The sequence below is a fragment of the Chelonoidis abingdonii genome, chromosome 15 (genome assembly GCF_003597395.2).
Source record: "Chelonoidis abingdonii isolate Lonesome George chromosome 15, CheloAbing_2.0, whole genome shotgun sequence".
NCBI classification, from domain to species: domain Eukaryota; kingdom Metazoa; phylum Chordata; order Testudines; family Testudinidae; genus Chelonoidis; species Chelonoidis abingdonii.
In genome coordinates this window covers 34,280,498-34,297,362 of record NC_133783.1, presented here as the reverse complement: position 1 = coordinate 34,297,362, position 16,865 = coordinate 34,280,498, and the positions used below count along the sequence as shown (strand labels likewise).

At 41.8% G+C, this 16,865-nt stretch overlaps 1 protein-coding gene across 6 annotated transcripts in view; it reads left to right on the top strand.

Moving 5' to 3' along the window:
• The window catches only part of EXOC6 (exocyst complex component 6), a 197,055-nt gene that overhangs the window by 153,694 nt on the left and 26,496 nt on the right, over positions 1 to 16,865 (top strand). For all 6 annotated transcript variants that reach the window (XR_012657072.1, XM_032793134.2, XM_032793132.2 and 3 more), the window contains one exon: positions 4,018 to 4,091. Coding sequence is in view for 5 of the 6 variants with exons in the window: in XM_032793134.2 (XP_032649025.1) it covers positions 4,018 to 4,091 (74 nt within the window). In the remaining variant the exon portion in view is untranslated. The remainder of the gene's footprint in view (positions 1 to 4,017; positions 4,092 to 16,865) is intronic.

Here is a 16,865-nt window from a genome sequence, read left to right as displayed (position 1 = left end):
TCAGGAGACCTAGGTTCTGTTTTCAGTTCTGTCACTGACCTACTGTATGCTTCAGTTTCCCCTCCATAAAATTAAGACAGTGGTACCTACCTTCTTTTGTAAAATTCTCTGACATCTGCAGATGAAAAATGCTGTATTAAAAAAGTTTCAGATCTGTTGTATAGCAAGGCAAATATAATCACTCTCTTCATTCTTGAAAACAGTTAAACCGTTTGTATTCAACTGTTCATCTTTTTAAAAAGTCACTCCCATTCTTAGAACAAACCTGCTAAATGTCAGCCAGGAAGGTAAAAAACAGAAAGTGACGCATTAGAATTGAAACACTTCTGCAGACTTAAATAGAGTATATGCACTACTAATAATTAAATAAAAATAACTTAGTGTTCCATATGAGCACTACCTACTACTGTATTTAAGACAGCAAAGACCAATTTTTCTGAATGTAAGAACGTACTCTAGAGTAAGGAGAATAGACTTGCAAAAAGTTAACAGATTTTAAAAAGCATGCCCGAATAGGATTTGTTAACACTATGCTTCTTTGATCCTCTCTAGTACAGGAACTCCTCACTTAACATTGTAGTTATGTTCCTGGAAAATGCAACTTTAAGAGAAATGATGTTAAGCGAATCCAGTTTCCCCATAAGAGTTAATGTAAATGAGGGGGTGAGGTTCCAGGGAAACTTTTTTCACCAGACAAAAGACCAAAACACACACATACACACACACACTCTCTCTCTCTCCCTCTCTAAGTTTTAAACAAATAATTTAATACTGGTACACAGTGACGATGATTGTGAAGCTTGGTTGAGGTGGAGGAGTCAGAGGGTGGGATATTTCCCAGGGAATGCCTTATTGTTAAATGAACTAGCAATTGACTGAGCCCTCAAGGGTTAACTCTCACAACACTCTACAAGGCAGCAGGAAATGAAGGAGGGCAGACAGACACACACACCCTGTGTGAGAGAGAGAAAATGCACATTTCCCCTTTAAGTAGCTGACCCCAGGCTTAAGTACACTGCCTTTTTAATTCAATCAGCTTGCTGAGACCTGAGGGCAGCTACTGCCTAGAAGCTCCCTCCCTCCACAGTGTGTCCCCCCTGCTCTATGGAAGATGGAGTACATGGGGTACAGGGGGAGGGAGAGACACCCTGACATTAGCTCCCCTTTTCCCCCCGCCCCCCGTACAACAAGCAGGAGTCTCTGGGAGCAGCTCCAAGGCAGAGGGCAGGAGCAGCACATGGCAGTGGGGGGAGAGACAGCTGCTGCACAGGGAACTTAGGTGAGTGGGGAGCTGATAGGGGGAGCTGATAGGGGGGCTGCTGGTCCATCTTGGTTCCAACCACCCACCAGCTAGCTGTAACGGGCTGCTCTTCCTGCAAGCAGTGGACAAAACAGGCGGCTGCAAATGAAGTTAGAAGGGAGCAATTCACAAGTTTAAATGAGCATATTCCCTAATTGATCAGCAACTTAACATCGAAACAACATTAACTGGGACGACTTTAAGTGAGGCGTTCCTGTACAGCAGTGGTACATAGCAAAAGGTTGAAATTTGGTGGGAAGGTAATCTCCAGGTTGTAAATGTGCTTTTGGTAACGAGACAGAAACTGGGTGTGAATGTCAAAGTTATATGGCTTTCTAAAATATACTTTGTGCATACACACTGAATGTGTAATATGACCTTTTATTGGCCTGCCATCATTCTGTGGATTCGGTGCATGTATAAATAGCTAGTAAAGTTCAGAGACAGTGCTAGGAAGGTATGTGGGGAAGACTTTTGCCTCGTGCTATACAGTAAGTGTGGGTGTAAATGTCTTTTTTCATACAGGGTAGAAAGGTGCGTATGGAATGAGGCAAGGGCTTTTGCCTCTGATGACTGGTCATATTGAGCAATACAGAGCATTCCACTGACATCTAGCAAATGGTTGAATACGGTGAAAGAAATTCTTCATTTTTCTATTTTAAAAACATATGAATTTCCATATGTGAAAGCTGAATTACAAGAATGTTAAGATAAAAAGGCACTTAGAAGTCAGGAAATGGCAATGTTAGTGTGCATGCAGAAACATGTACGTAGGCAGCATTGAGGCAGTCCTTGCCTCCAAAGAGCTTAAATAAAGACATGATGTAGCAAGTGAATTTAACAAGAAGTAGAAGGACGAAGGAAGAGTAATAAGATCTTGTGGTCCAATATTGCAATGTGCACAACTTTTTGGCTCTGAATCATTTAATGTGTCAAACCCATAGTCTCTCCCTTAACATTCCTGCTCCCAGAAAGTGTCCATTTGTTGTCTGCCTGTTATTTGCTTAGTTGGTTTTCACCCCTGCATGCAGTGGACTATTCCCAATTTCCAGTCTACTTAGTATCATTAATTCTGTTTTTTAAAATATAAATCATCCTCACAGCTCCTGCAGCTGATGGGTCCCCTCCTCTTTGGGCAGTTATCCTAACTGGGACTGGAAGGACACCATGCACCAATGGTTTTTCCACTCTGTTGCTGTCCAGAGGGGCTAGATTGGGTCCCTGCAGCTGTCAGGTGCAAGATGGTAAAAATTCTATTGATCGTATATGAAGTGTATGCTCCGATGTCCCTATAGTCTAGGTTTGGGACAATGCCACCAGGATCTTAAGCATTCAGTTATTCCCCTTTCCAGTACCTCCTGCATCCAAAAGTCAGTCTCACCACCCCACAAACAGCACAGAGTGTCTGGAACTGATGGTTCATTGGGGCACCTGGCCTTTTTCCCCTTCCTCCAGTGCTACTGTTGTTGGGGTGGGTGAGGTGTGCTGCTGGGGTCATTTGCCCCCAAAGTCCTAGCTCCACAAAGGGACAAACAGGGATCAACTTGCCCCTGGTGGCAGTGGGTGCTGCCGTTGCATCCAGGAGCCACCTTAAGATGGCCATTCCTGCTGGAAATTCTGTGGAGAGCTTCAGCCCATGTGGTGCTCCTGAGAGGAAGGGAAGGAACTGCTGGGACATTGTGCCCAAAAATGGAGTCCACAAAGGAGTGCAAAGGAAGGAGCAGAAGTGGGTCTGGCTAGCTCCTTGGTGCACTGTTGGCAGTGGCTGTTGCTTTCTCATTCCTGAAGGATTCATCATCTTCCACAAGACAATTTTAATTGGATTAGATCATCCACTCTGCCTTTTTCCTGATTGTGGATTCATTTGTGTTGCATCTTATTGTGGATTTTTTAATTAATTTTCAAGTTCCTTGTAACTTTTATTTTACAAAGACAAAATCTTCAATAAGCTGCGCCCTTTTCTGCTTTCTTTCCTAAGTCACAAACTTTATTTTAAACTGCCATAAAAATAAGTCGTTCAGAATAAATCAGTTTGATTTTTAAAACACTTTAACAGGAAATATCAATGGTCATACATCTTACTGAAATAATGCAGCTAGTTTTTAATATATGTTTTTTATTTGTTTGTTTTTTTGTGTTTTGAACATACTTCAGCCTTCCAATTTTGACAACCTACTTTGGGCTTTTTAAAAAGCAAAATTCCATTATCAAAAAACTTGTTAAAAGACATGAACAGACATTCCACCTCTGTTCTGATTATGCTGCTTAGAACTTTCCACCTGTTGTCTGCACATTAAGCTAACTCCCATCTAAGTGTCTGCCTTTTATTGCTGTTTGACTGGAGGTGGGATTTTTATAGAGCAGATGCTATGACAAAAGCAGATGTTTAAAAATACGTTAATGGCCATGGAATTGGTATAGTTTCAAAATACTTTTGTAATCATTCACCTCAGGACAAAAGTGTAAAGTCTGCCGCTCACATGATTGGAGTATTATTACTGGTTTTGAACTTTATGTAGGATAAATGTATCATAATTAAGGCTTATGAGAGTTTAAAATGATGGAGAACATGAATTAATTTGTATAATCTTTGATTTCTATCAAAATAGTTAAATGTCTACCACTTTGTAGTGCCCCACGTTTGTAATGAAAAGAAGTTACTGTTGGTTATTTTTTTTTAATTCTGCCTCCTTAATATTTCTAAACTTTGCTTACAGTGTTTGCCAGTTCTGAGCCTGTGCCAGGATTCCACGGGGACACCCTGCAGTTAGCATTCATTGACCTCAGACAAGTAAGACATTAGTTGTTTTTTTATCTCATTAATTTCCCCCTTTTGATTAGTGCCAAAGTTGTTACAATTCAATGATCTCTCATATTTTTAGATGTCTCAGTGTAACCACTGTTGAAAAACAGCAGTTATTTTAAATGGTATTCATGGGACTCTTCCCTATGAGTTAATATTAAAGTGTTTCCCCAGCATGATGTTAGGGGGCACTGTGCTACCAGAGTTTTTTATCTCATTTTATCTTGTGAATAAAATGTTAAATTGAGGTCCTCACAACTTGTCAAGATCCCATGTCACTTTTTATGCAAGAGTATACATGTTGGTGTGCTGGCCTGATTCCATTTCAGGCAATTACCTTCTACCTACTGAATTACATCCTGCATTTTCAATTTGACACAGTATTGTTCCCGACTGCCTGTCCTAAACTGTTATGTAGAATTGTTTTACCCTGATAAACTGCTGCCACATTCCACCCTAGTGATGACTGATTTCTAATGCTATGCCCATTTTAATTTTAAATGTCTTCAGTGATGGGCTTCAAACTCCTCCCTTGGGAAGACTGTTCCACAGATCTCACCATAAAGAAAATTTTCCAGACTGAATCTTACTTATCTTTGTTTCAGCCCATTACTTCTATTTCTTTTTCTCGTTAGATTCTTATGCTGTGTCCATCACTAACAATTCATCTTCCTCAGTTTTTTTACTTGACATCATCTTTTTTTAAAAAGGATTTATCATATTTTTTTTGTTTTGTTTCACAAATATAGTAAAAGTGTTACCTGAACTGTGAAATGAATAGTTAATCAAATAAAGATGGGATTGACTTAAACACTCCAAGGCCTTTGACAACATTATTCAGCAATGTTGCCACTTGACAAAAGTCATCTAGAAAAAAGGAGTAATCTAAGAAGGGTTCCATGCCAGATTATCTGTATATTCACAGTGTTTTCATTTCTGCATAGCTTTCTGACAGCAATCCAAATCTTCTCAAAAAATGAAAATCCTGTTGTAAAATATTTTGCAGATAGTCTTCCCCTCTCTCATGCTAATGAGCAAAAAACGGGGTGTGGGGGAGAGCAGCTTTTTCAGTGATAAAATGAAGGGTATAGGGTCAGATTCTAAGATCACTTACACAGGTTTAATGATACCTTTGTAATCAATGAAGTTACAATGACGTAAATCTGGAATAAGTGAGCAGAGAATCAGGCCCATAGCCTGTGTTAAAGCTATTCAAATAGAAATGTGATGTCTGTGGATAAGAGAAGTGAAAGAAGAATTTCAGAAACTGCAATTTCGTGTGTGGAAGTATAGTTCTCCTTTTGGTATTCTACATCAGAGGTCGTGAGTTGACAAGTAGACTTAATTCTTTGGATTTTTATATCCTCCCTTATTACTAGCGTTATAGGTGATTAAATGCCTTCTGCTTTGTACCACAGTAAATAGTTTAGTTGAAGGGAAGAAGGTTTAAAGATTGATTTCATTGTGGCACATTTTCTTTGCAACTTTCATTATCCTAAATGCTATAAATCCTTGAAGCGCCACATTTCTTTCAAGGAAAAAGTAATTTCCAGCAGTGCAGGAGCGTGGGGCAAGTATGTGTGCATTTACTATAGAAAATAAATAATATTTTTGTATGTTTAAGTACCAGTTGTTGAATATGCTGGATAAATACTTATGGGACTGCTTATACATAATTATTTAAATTGTGCTTGCATTAGCAGCGTGTGTCTAGAATTCTTTTTATGCTGTATAATACTTCACAGAGTGTCTTTTTCAGATACTGGGAATCTGCTAAATTTCTGATATGTTGTAAACTGTAAAAATTTAGGCAATTAGCTTGTTACTGAGTATCTAGCTGTAGAATAGTTATATAGAATGTTTTGTTTATTTTTTCTTTTATATTTCTTGTGTGTCTCATGAGAAACTCACAGGGATGCAAGTGTTCATAAAGAGCGACAGTTACCTTTTAATAAGGATTTAACACTGTTTTCCCTTTCTTCCTTTTTTGTCATCCATTTCTCTCTTAATAGGGTAGATGACAGTTCTTTTCAAGAAAACTTAGAAAGGCAACATAGCCTTTTTCAGAAACTTCTTATGAAAGGTCATGCTTCTGTTTTTTAGTTTGAATTTGATACTTCATGAATTGTGGGATATGAAAGATAAGGAAGTAGGTCCACTGGTCAGGTTTTACCTGCCCACCCGGACTGTGCCCTGAGGTCAAACGCCTGATATTTGCTGTTCAGTACAGAGGACTTGTTGACAGGTAGGGGCTGATACAAGGGGGAAAGCTTGAACTATATCAAAGCTAAAAGGCAGGAGAATTGAGACTCAGTGAGAGACTGTAGCTAAAAGATGGATCAGCAGGATTGCCCTCTTTATAAAAAGTAGCTGACCTGTGATGGAAAAGACTTTATCATCCTGCCAATCACATGCTTGCTAATGGAAGCCAGTTATTTCAACAACAGCTTATTCCCTCTGTGTCGTATCAGGACAATGTATAAGATTAACAAGGATAGGGCGATGTAGTATTGGAACACTCTGCCACAAGAAATAAATCTGATTTGTAAGGAACCAGCTTTGGAAAAACCAGGAGGATAACTAAGCTTTCATAGTTATTGTGGGGTGCAAGGAGCAGACTGGGCAGGTAGCTGTTTCTAAAGAGCACACTGAAAGTGCTTTCCTCTTAGCAGCTCCTGATCCGCTATCTCTCCCTTCCAGTAATAGCTCTGAACAGTCAGGTCCCAGTCCTCACATTGCAAGCCCAGTTCCCCCACATCCTCTCCACAGCTCTAGGAGAAAAGCTATCAAAAAGGGTTGCACCTAGCAGCAGCAGCAGCTTTCTGCAATCAGGTCCCATTCCTCTTCCTGATTGAGGTGCTCTCATTGTCTTACCATGACCTCATACACCCCTAGCAAAAAAATAACAACTTTGCTCCTTAAGGACCATGTTTTTTCCACTAGCACACTTACAGAAACTCGACTCTGCTCAGATTCTCGTACCATTTCTATCACAATGGTATCTGAGCAACTTCCAGCAGTGCATTAAGTGACTAGTGTGTGTTGAACATGGTTCTGTCATTTTCCCTTTCTGCCTTTCTCTCTGAAGGGAAAAAGTTTTGTGTGTGGATTTTCTTCTAATTTTATTTTTTTTTTTTACTTTTTTATGCTGTGCCTTGTGTGTTTATTAGTGAAGGTATGGCAAAAAAACATGCCCTGAACTTGGAATGGTAAGTGATGAGGTTTGTAGTGGTCTTAGGGGTTACCTACACTTGGATTTATAATTTTTTTATTTAATACCATTGCAAAATATTTGTATAGTCATTCTTTTAAGAAAAGAAGGCAGAGGACATGATGTAAAAATAAAAAAGTGGGTAGTGGGAATGGAGCAGGAAGGAAATGCTGACTATGGGTTGCATACTCTTCTTGATAAAAGAAATTATGAAAATATCTACATTGATTGTTGTTATTTATATAGCTACTAATGTGTGCTTAGCATTTTACAAAACCAAAAAGAGACAGTCTCTGCCCAAAGGAGCTTATGTACTAAGACTGGACATCACGCTACAATGATAACAGCTACAGGAAGGACAGGAGTAAGTGAAAGTAAGTGTTATATGAAGATCACAGAATTGTTTATCTTTCCAGGCAACTTATTGGCTAAAGACAAGAAATCACCCCTACTTTGAGTGGGGTTGCAGATCAAACAAGGAGATCAGTAAAAGTCAGCAGGAGCCAATGGAATGATCAACATGGAGGCTGAAGTCTCCAGGGTGGGGGATTGGAAGGAGAGGAGTAAAAAGGAAACCAAGATTGCTGAATGAGGATTTAGGAGACTTATATAGAACAGCAGCACTGACGCCAAACGCAGATGAGCTGGATGATGTGTAATTTGAAGAAAGAAAGGGAGTGGCAGAAATGAAGGGAAACGGGTGGAAAGGGCAAGAATAGGAAATTATTATTTTTAAACCTTTCTCCTTTGCCTCTTAGGTGGGACTTTTCAGGCTCAGCCTGCAGCATGTCTGGTTATTCAGAGAAACCTATCACTCCTGTGAAGCCCTTCCGCAGGCTGTTATATAAAACGGATTTGTGTTTGTCTGGCTTTCAGGTCAAGGACCATTGCTCTGCCAGGGAGAGGGGCTCAGAGTCTCTTCCCTTCCCTCCCTCCATAGGCTGGTTTCACTGAAGTATAAGGATCACTTCAGGCAGTCCCTGCCCAGAATAGAGGCATGTGAGGGCTCCATTCCCCACACAGCCGCACCAACTTGTGATTATAGGGAGCCAGGTGAAAAATCTCTTCCCATGTTCAAAAAGACTCTGGCTTGACTACATGGGACATTACTTTGCAGTAAGTCTGGCTATGAATCTACAGCTCACTAGCTTAGCTAGACGCACAGTAATGTCCTGTGTGGATGCTGCTACCAAACACTAAAAGTTCCATAGTATGTTTTTACATCCTGATCTTTGAAACAGAAGTACATCAAGCTGCACCCTGGGACACTGTGCTGGAGCAGTGTCCACACAGGATGTTACTGCATGGCAGGCTGGAACACTGTAGACTCTCATCCTGGTTTGCCATGCAGTAACGTCCCACATAGACAAGCCCTGAGTGGTACTAGGTCTCTCCCGAAGTACTGAGATGGGTGCTAGCCATCCTAGGGAGAAGGCAGGCATCCTTTCAGATTCCTAGGTCCATCTAGCGGGCTATTCCCACAATCGAGATATTTGTACCAGTGCCCCTTCTTAGCTGAAAACAACCTTCTGAATCAAGGATGCCATCGTGGTTCCAGACTTGGGTGGTCTGGCTATGGTTAATAGCTTGGACATCGGAAGAGAAGTTTAGCTCAGCAGGGTTTTTTCATTAATCTCTCTGATACTTTTTGGTATCCAGGCAGAATTCAACCAGGAGATTTTGTTTTTCGGTCTGATCAAATTATATATTTGGTGTGAAACAGAAAGCTCTCTGGGGCAGGGACTGTCTCTTTATTTGTACAGTGCCCAATACAAAGGAGTCCTGGCCTCTAGATGCTACCATAACACAAATAATTACCACAAAATTCTGATAATTTCACCTAAACTAGAGTTTTTCTTGGATGGTTTACTGGAGTCTGACAACCAAGCACCACAGAAAACTGGGTACCCGCTCTACTGGTGTTCTTGTTCTTTATGCAAGTACATCAGGCTCCCCTCTGCATATCATTAGGTGTCAAGATTAATCAGAATGACAGATTAGACATACCTGACCTGGTCTAGTTGCCTTTACCTCCACAATGCCAGGTGTTGAATTAGTTCTTCTATCCATGCACTAGTGTTATGGTGAGAAAAAGATTATTCTTATAGCTCCAGAAACCTTACTGTTCTAGGTAAATTCTTTCGACAAGTACAGGGAAATAGTTTTCCTCTCATCATTTTGTTTCAATCCTTGGCACCCCTTTGGACGGCTGTGACATAAATGGGCATTCCTAGCTCTCTAAAGATATATCTCAAGCATATGAAGTGTGTGTTTCTCATCTCATTCTAGCCAAAATGCAAATGCCTTAGAGCCTCGAAGTTGCAGCAGGCAAGATGTTAAAATCCTTCATGAGATGGCTCGCCAGGCATCTGGGAAGCTATTTACAAAGAAGTAGTGAAGGCTGCCTCTACCAGGTCTATAGAGGCATTGTGGGAGAAAGCGTGTGAGCCTCATCTGAGGAAAATTTGTAAAATAAGTTTCCATTCTTCCACAGAGGCACCCATTGGTAGGAAAGTACTGCTGGGTTGGTTTTCAAATAATTCTTTAAACTACAAAGCTCTTGCTTTATATGGGGGTGAATTTCCATTTCTGCCTATTATTGTACTTTAATAATAATTAAAACTCTGATCATCCTTCCTCTCTCTCCTTCTGTGAAACACTGCTCACCATTTGCCACTGATTGAGGAAGCTTTGCCTCAAAATGAAAAATTGATTGAAGCTTTGCAACAAAATGAAAAATTTATTATCTGATCATTATCTTTCTATTAGCAGCTTCTCTTCTCATCCAGCGCATCCTGGTAGTCTGGTAAATGACCGGAATACAATATTGGAGCCTCCAGGTGTATGCCCCACCCTTGAAGTGTGCTTCCAAAGTTTAGAAACCCTCCCAGCAAGGTGGGGGACTGGAAGGAGAGGAGAAAAAAGGAAACTGCAGGTTTGCTACTTGGTCTTTTGTCCATATCTTCCCAAACATTCCGGCACCTTTCCTGCTTCTGGAGATGACACTGCTTTTGGTGATACAGTCCTTAAAACTGCCCTGGATTTACCTCCTCAGCACCCTCCTCTTCACTGAGTTACTGCTTCAGAGTCTCCTACAGCGGAGCACCCTTCACTTCAGACCACTGAAAATTTTCTCTAAAGGGAGTGATGGTGGCTCTTGCACTTCCTTACATGGACTCCAGCAATATTGGACTGTCTATGAATTTCACAAGTAGAAAGTATTGATGAATGAGGGGAGAAGCTGCTAACAGAAAATTATCCGGTAAGAAATTTCTCATTCGTCTTCAAGTATATGTTCCGATAGGTGCTCCACCATAGCATGTGTGCTCACTTGTGCATTCTCAGTTGAAGACTGCAAAGTAGTGTCTGCAGGCCAGTGCCTGTAGAGAGCAGTGGCCCGGACTCTGACTGAGGGCATATAAGGGAGGTATAAGCCTGCCTCCCCTCAGTTCCTTTTCAACGACAAGCTTGAGATGCAAAGTTCTACTGTCTGCTGTATTCAGCTTCACAAACTGCTCCAAGATTGAGATAATTCCAGTACCATCAATATACTTTCACTAAGCCTCTGGAGCTCATCAGGAAAAAGGCCAGACCACAGAAACAGAGGTCACCACCCTATCAGTCCCTCCCTCTCAGTGGTTTGAGCACTGGCCTGTTAAAGCCAGGGTTGTGAATTCAATCCTTGAGGGGACTCTTTGGGGATCTGGGGCAAAAATCTGTCTGGGGATTGGTCCTGCTTTGATCAGGGGATTGAACTAGATGACCTCCTGAGGTCCCTTCGAACCCTAATATTCTGTGATTCTATGACACCTTGGTCAAAGGCATCAGGCAGTCCTCTCCACCAGATCACATATTGTGTCACTACCCCCACTCCCACCCCATTTGGAAACCAACTATCACACTACCTAACTGTCTGGGGAGTACCTTATTTCAGATAAGTGGATACTAGAGGTCTTCAGAGTGGGCTACTCTATCCACTTCCATTCTGTTTCTCCTTTCCACACACCCCTCCTTCCCCGTTCCTCTTTAGGGACCCTTCTCATGAGGAATGCCTAAAACGAGAAGTTAATTCTGTCCTCATTCTGGGAGCAATAGAACTGTTCCCACCAGAGTTCATTGGAAGAGGATTCTATTCCAAATATTAATTTGTTCCAAGAAAGACAGAGGCTGGAGACCAATCCTTGACCTCAGGAATTTGAATGGCTATGTTCTAGCACAATACTTCAGAATGGTGACATTAGTTACCATAATTCCATCCTTAGATCCAGGAGACTGGTTCATTGCCCTTGACCTACAGGATGTCCAATTTCATGTAGCCATCCCCCACTCCCACAAATGTTTCTTAAGATTCATGATAAGGGCAGATCACTATCAAGCTGTCCACTTCAGACTCTCCACATCCCCAGGGCACTCATAAGATTCTTTCACTGTTCCCATGTATGGACAACTGGCTTCTCAGTGGCTGGTCTCCCCAAGAGGTCAGTCGGCAACATCCAGAGCATTAGCACTATTCCGATCTCTGGGCCTCTGCATCAACTACAAAAACATGCATATTAACTCCAGTGCAGAGAATAGACTTTATAGGAGCTACTCTAGACTCCACAACAGCAAGAGTCTGACTACCCAAGGAGAGATTCTCCACTCTATCCAACCTAATGTCAGCATTACAATGCAGCCCATAAAACTCAGTGAGGACATGTCTACAGGTCTTGGGACACATGTCAGCCTCCATGTTTATGACTCCCCACACAAAGATGCACCTCAGATGCCTCCAGATATGAATAAGAATAGTGTATACCCCAAACAGACACAGCCTCTCCAAACACATCAGTGCTTAAAAATGTGTTGGACTGTCTTACGTGGTGGAAGGACCCATGGAAGGTCTGTATTGGAACCCCATTTTTGCATCCAGCACTTTTGGAGACCCTCAAATAGATGCATCTCTGTTAGGATGGGGAGCTCACCTAAAGGGGGAGACAGCACAGGAAAAATGATTGGCACAGGACTCAGCAGTCCATAGCATTATCCTGGAGCTGCAAACAGTACAATATGCTTACCAACACTTCCTTCACACCACAGAAGTTCACTCAGGCTAGGTGTACACTAGGTCAGGGGTCGACCTAAGATACGCAATTTCAGCTATGCAGATAGCATCGCTGAAGTCAGTATATCTTAGGTTGATTTACCTGGCCGTCAGGATGGCGGCGAGTTGACCGCTTCCACTCCCCCGTCAACTCTGCTTCTGCCTCTTGCCACCATGGAGTTCCGGAATCGGCAGCAGAGCAATTGGGGATTGATTTTATTACGTCTACACTAGATGCGATAAATCGATCCCCGATAGATTGATCACTAGCAGCCAATGCGGTGGGTAGTGTAGACGTAGCCACAGTCAGAGTAATACTGGACAACAAGACAGCAATGTATCACATCAACCACCAGGGTGGAGCAAGATCCCAGTCCTTACGAGAAGAGTTACTTAGGTTGTGAAACTGGTCCATCTCCCATTAGATGGAAATATCAGCAATATATCTACCAGGCCTCCAGAATACAGTTGCAGACTTCCTGACACTTCTGGCAAGATCATGAATGGGAGCTCAAAGACTCTGTCTTGCACAGCATCTGCCAGACCTGGGTATACTAGAGTATACCTCTTTGCCACTTCAAACAAAGTGAAATGCTCCATTCCAAGGGAGGTTAAAACTCTCTGGGGGATGCCCTGTATCCTTCTTTTTGCTTACCCACCTATACTGTTAATCCTGTAGACCTTTCTCAGGTTGCACTGAGAATGAGTGAGAGCTAGCTTCATAGCACCTGCTAGGCTGAGGCAGGTATGGTACTCAAACCTCATCCACCTCTCAGAGGTAACACCCCTCAGATGTCCTATCACAAATGACCTATTGAGGCAGAACTGAGTCCCTCATCCATCCCAACACCCCGCTCTCTGAATCTCAGAGACTGGTTTCTCAGTCTGTCTCAAGAATGGAATTGACCTTTTGGCTAGAGTTTAGTCAGTTTATCAGTAAAAGCCCAATACTTGTAAGACTTACCTCCAAAAGTGGAAGCATGTCCAATCCTAGTGCTCCTACCCATCTTCTCAAGCCTTGGGAGTTCCGTTTTCCAGAATCATGGAGTAGCTATTGGAATTAAAAACAGAGACAGTCTCAGTGAGCTCTATCAGAATACATCTTGCCACCATTACAGCCTTCCACTCACCCATCAACGGCTTCTCAGTCTTTGCCCACTGTACAGCAGCCAGATTTCTTAAGGGCCTATACAACTTGTTTACTCCTCTTCAACAACCAGCCCCTGCAGTGGGACATCAGCCTGGCTTTAAACACCGTCCTTTTAAACCAGTGGTGACCTGCTCCCTCCTCTACCTCCCCCTCAAAATTTCATTCCTAATTGCCATCACCTCAGCAAAGCAAAAGAGGGAGCTATGATTGTTCATGACATACTCACCGTACACCACCTTCTTCAAAGATAAAGTCATACTATGTCCCCATCCTCACTTCCTCCTACAGGTCTCCTCAGAACATAATATTAACCAGGAAATTCACCTACCAATATTCTACCCAAAATCTCATGCCTCCAGAGAAGAATCAAGCCTGCATTTACTGGATGTCAGAAGGGTTCTTGCCTTCTGTTTGGACAGGGCTAAATGATTCTGGGCCTCTCCCAGGCTATTTGTATCAATTGCAAATAAGATGAAGAGCCAGCTGATTTCCACACTAAGACTGTTCAACTGGGTTTTGGGTTGCATCTTGACCTGTTATAAAAATGCTGGGTTGCGGCCTCCTCAGATTAACAATACGTTCCTCTAGAGATCAGTCCACCTCTGTAGCTGTACTGAAGGATGTTCCCATAACAGAAATCTGTAGGATTGCTACTTGGTCTTCTGTCCATATCTTCCCAAACATTCCAGTATCTTTCCTGCTTCTGGAGATGACACTGCTTTTGGTGATACAGTCCTTAAAAGTGTCCTGGATTTACCTCCTCAGCACCCATCTCTTCACTGAATTACTGCTTCAGAGTCTCCTACAGTGGAGCACCTATAGGGATATACTCATGAAGAAGAAGTACAGATTACTTCCGTTACAGTAACTTGAGTTCTTTGAGATGCTCCACCTCCCCTGCTCATTCCCATCTGCTGTGAAGTTTGTCTTCATGGTCGAGAAGGGAATGAGTGATGGTGGCTCTAGCACCTCCCTGCATGCCCTCATTCAGAGCATGAGGCACTGCTCTGTGCAGGCACAGGCCTGCAGGCACTACTTTGCAGTCTCTGATTAAGAGCGCACAGGCATGAGCACATCCAATGGTGCAAGGACAAAACATCTTGAAGAACTCAAGTTACTGTAAGGTAAATAACTTCCCAATTCTTTTCCTTAAAGTTATAACATCTCTAACTTTGATTTAATCTATAGAATCTTTGAATTTTTAATTTGATGAATAGTAGTATATATCAAGCAACCTGTATGAATTCACATCCTGTATTACTTTCAATTCATTCAGATATCATCCTTCTCTAAATTATCTGTCAGTCACAGGTGGTATTTAGAACATACCACAAGAATAGGAATCAACAGATAGTTTGTTTTTCTTCACTGCAGTAATTTTCCTTGTGGAGTTTGTTAATTTGGCAGTCACCAGATGTTTCTCATAGGACTGAATTCAAAGCCCACTGAAATGAAAGAGAGTCTTTCACAACAGAAAGTCACAACACAAAGTATTGTAATGATTTTGTGTTTGAAAGCAAAATAATCCATTTGAGGAGATGGCAGAAGCTTTTAGCAGGCATGCAGTATCATTACATGTGGGATTACAGGTTTCCAAAACATAGAGATCACAATATGGCAAGGCTATAAAAATTCTGATGCCCAGCAACCAAAAAAAAGTGATGTGTAATTAATGCCTTCTAGACAAACTACTGCCCTTCACTTAGACTTTTACCTTTTTGGGACAAAGACCGTGTCTTCATATATGTTTGTACAGTGTCTAACACAGTAGGACCTTGATTGTGGCCTCTTGGGTGCTACCATAAAACAAACAATAAATAATAATCCTGGATTCCTTGACTGACTACCATCAATGACCTAAAATGAAAACTGACTTCCTTCCACAGTTTCCTTGTACTGGTCCTTTTCATTGGGTCACTTGTGCTTTTACACTAGCTTACAGTCCAGAGAGTACAGGAATTCTTTGTGAAGATGAGGATATGTAGACCCTGAAATAAAATCCCTGAACTCTTGGAACTGGCCTAGCCCAGGGCATGGGCAAAGAAAGAGGTCAGCACCATCTTGAAGACCCCACAGTCAAAGAGGGACTCAAAGAAAGAGACAGGGAAATCGGAAGGGCGGGAGGATGGTGGTGGGGAACGAGAAAAGGGAATTTGGGGAGAAAAACAATGGAAATAAAGAGAATAGATGTTATGAAGCTGAATGTGGTAGATGGTAGAAGAGACAGAGAACATCTTAAATATAAGCGAGGAAAGAGAAAAAGACTCACTTAGAATACTGTCCCTAGACCTTTATTACTGTTATCTTTATCCTTTTTCTTTTCTCTGTACTTATCACTTTTTAAATGGTATGTACTGAGGTACAGTAAGAATATTCTTAAAAAGAAAAGAGGAAGATGAAAAAAGACTGGAGTCTGTGAAATAATTGTTGCCCAGGAGATTAGGGAGAGTTTTCAGGCCAGCTGTGGCCCATTGAGAATGAGAAAGTCTTTGGGCTGTCTTCACTCTTCGGATATGTAAAACACCTGCAGCTGGTCCATGTCAGTTGACTCAAGCTTGCAGGACTCAGGCTGCTGGGCTATAAGATAGCAGTGTAGACTTCAGGCTGAGGCTGGAACTTTCTGGGATACCGGAGAGTCTGGTTGGCTCCACCTCAAGCCCAAATGTCCACACTGCAACTTTATAGCCCCACAGCCTGAGCCTAGCAAGCCCAATTCAGCTGATAGTAGCCAGCCATGGATGTTTTATTGCAATGTAGATATACCCATAGTTTCAGTTTAAGTATTATGTGCTCAATACTGCACTTGGGAAGAAGTGCACATGTCTAGACCTTTATTGTATGCACTTCTCCCAAAATGCAGCATGGTTCATTCTGCAGTTTGTTGGCACATCCAAAGAAACAAGAATGAGAAGTTAATTTTCAACTTTCAATTCTAGATCCAAGGTGCCAATCAGCCAGTGCACCTGAGATTTGTAGGTGTGGGTCAGGTCAGCACTTTGCCCTTGAGGGAGGAACATGCAACAGACATACAACACAATTTAATTTTTAAAATCGACTTATTTGCTTTACAGAAAATATTGAATCATCTTATTTTTGTTAGTCATATCAGAGATCCAAGCTGTGGTTCGATAAATCACCCCAAAAGAAATTTTCCTAGCCTCAGTGATGCCAAAGCAGCAGAGAATCCTGTGGCACCTTATACACTAACAGACGTTTTGGAGCGTGAGCTTTCGTGGGTGAATACCCACTTCGTCAGACGCAGGTAGTGGAAATTTCCAGGGGCAGGTATATATATGCTAGCAAGCAAGCTAGAGATAA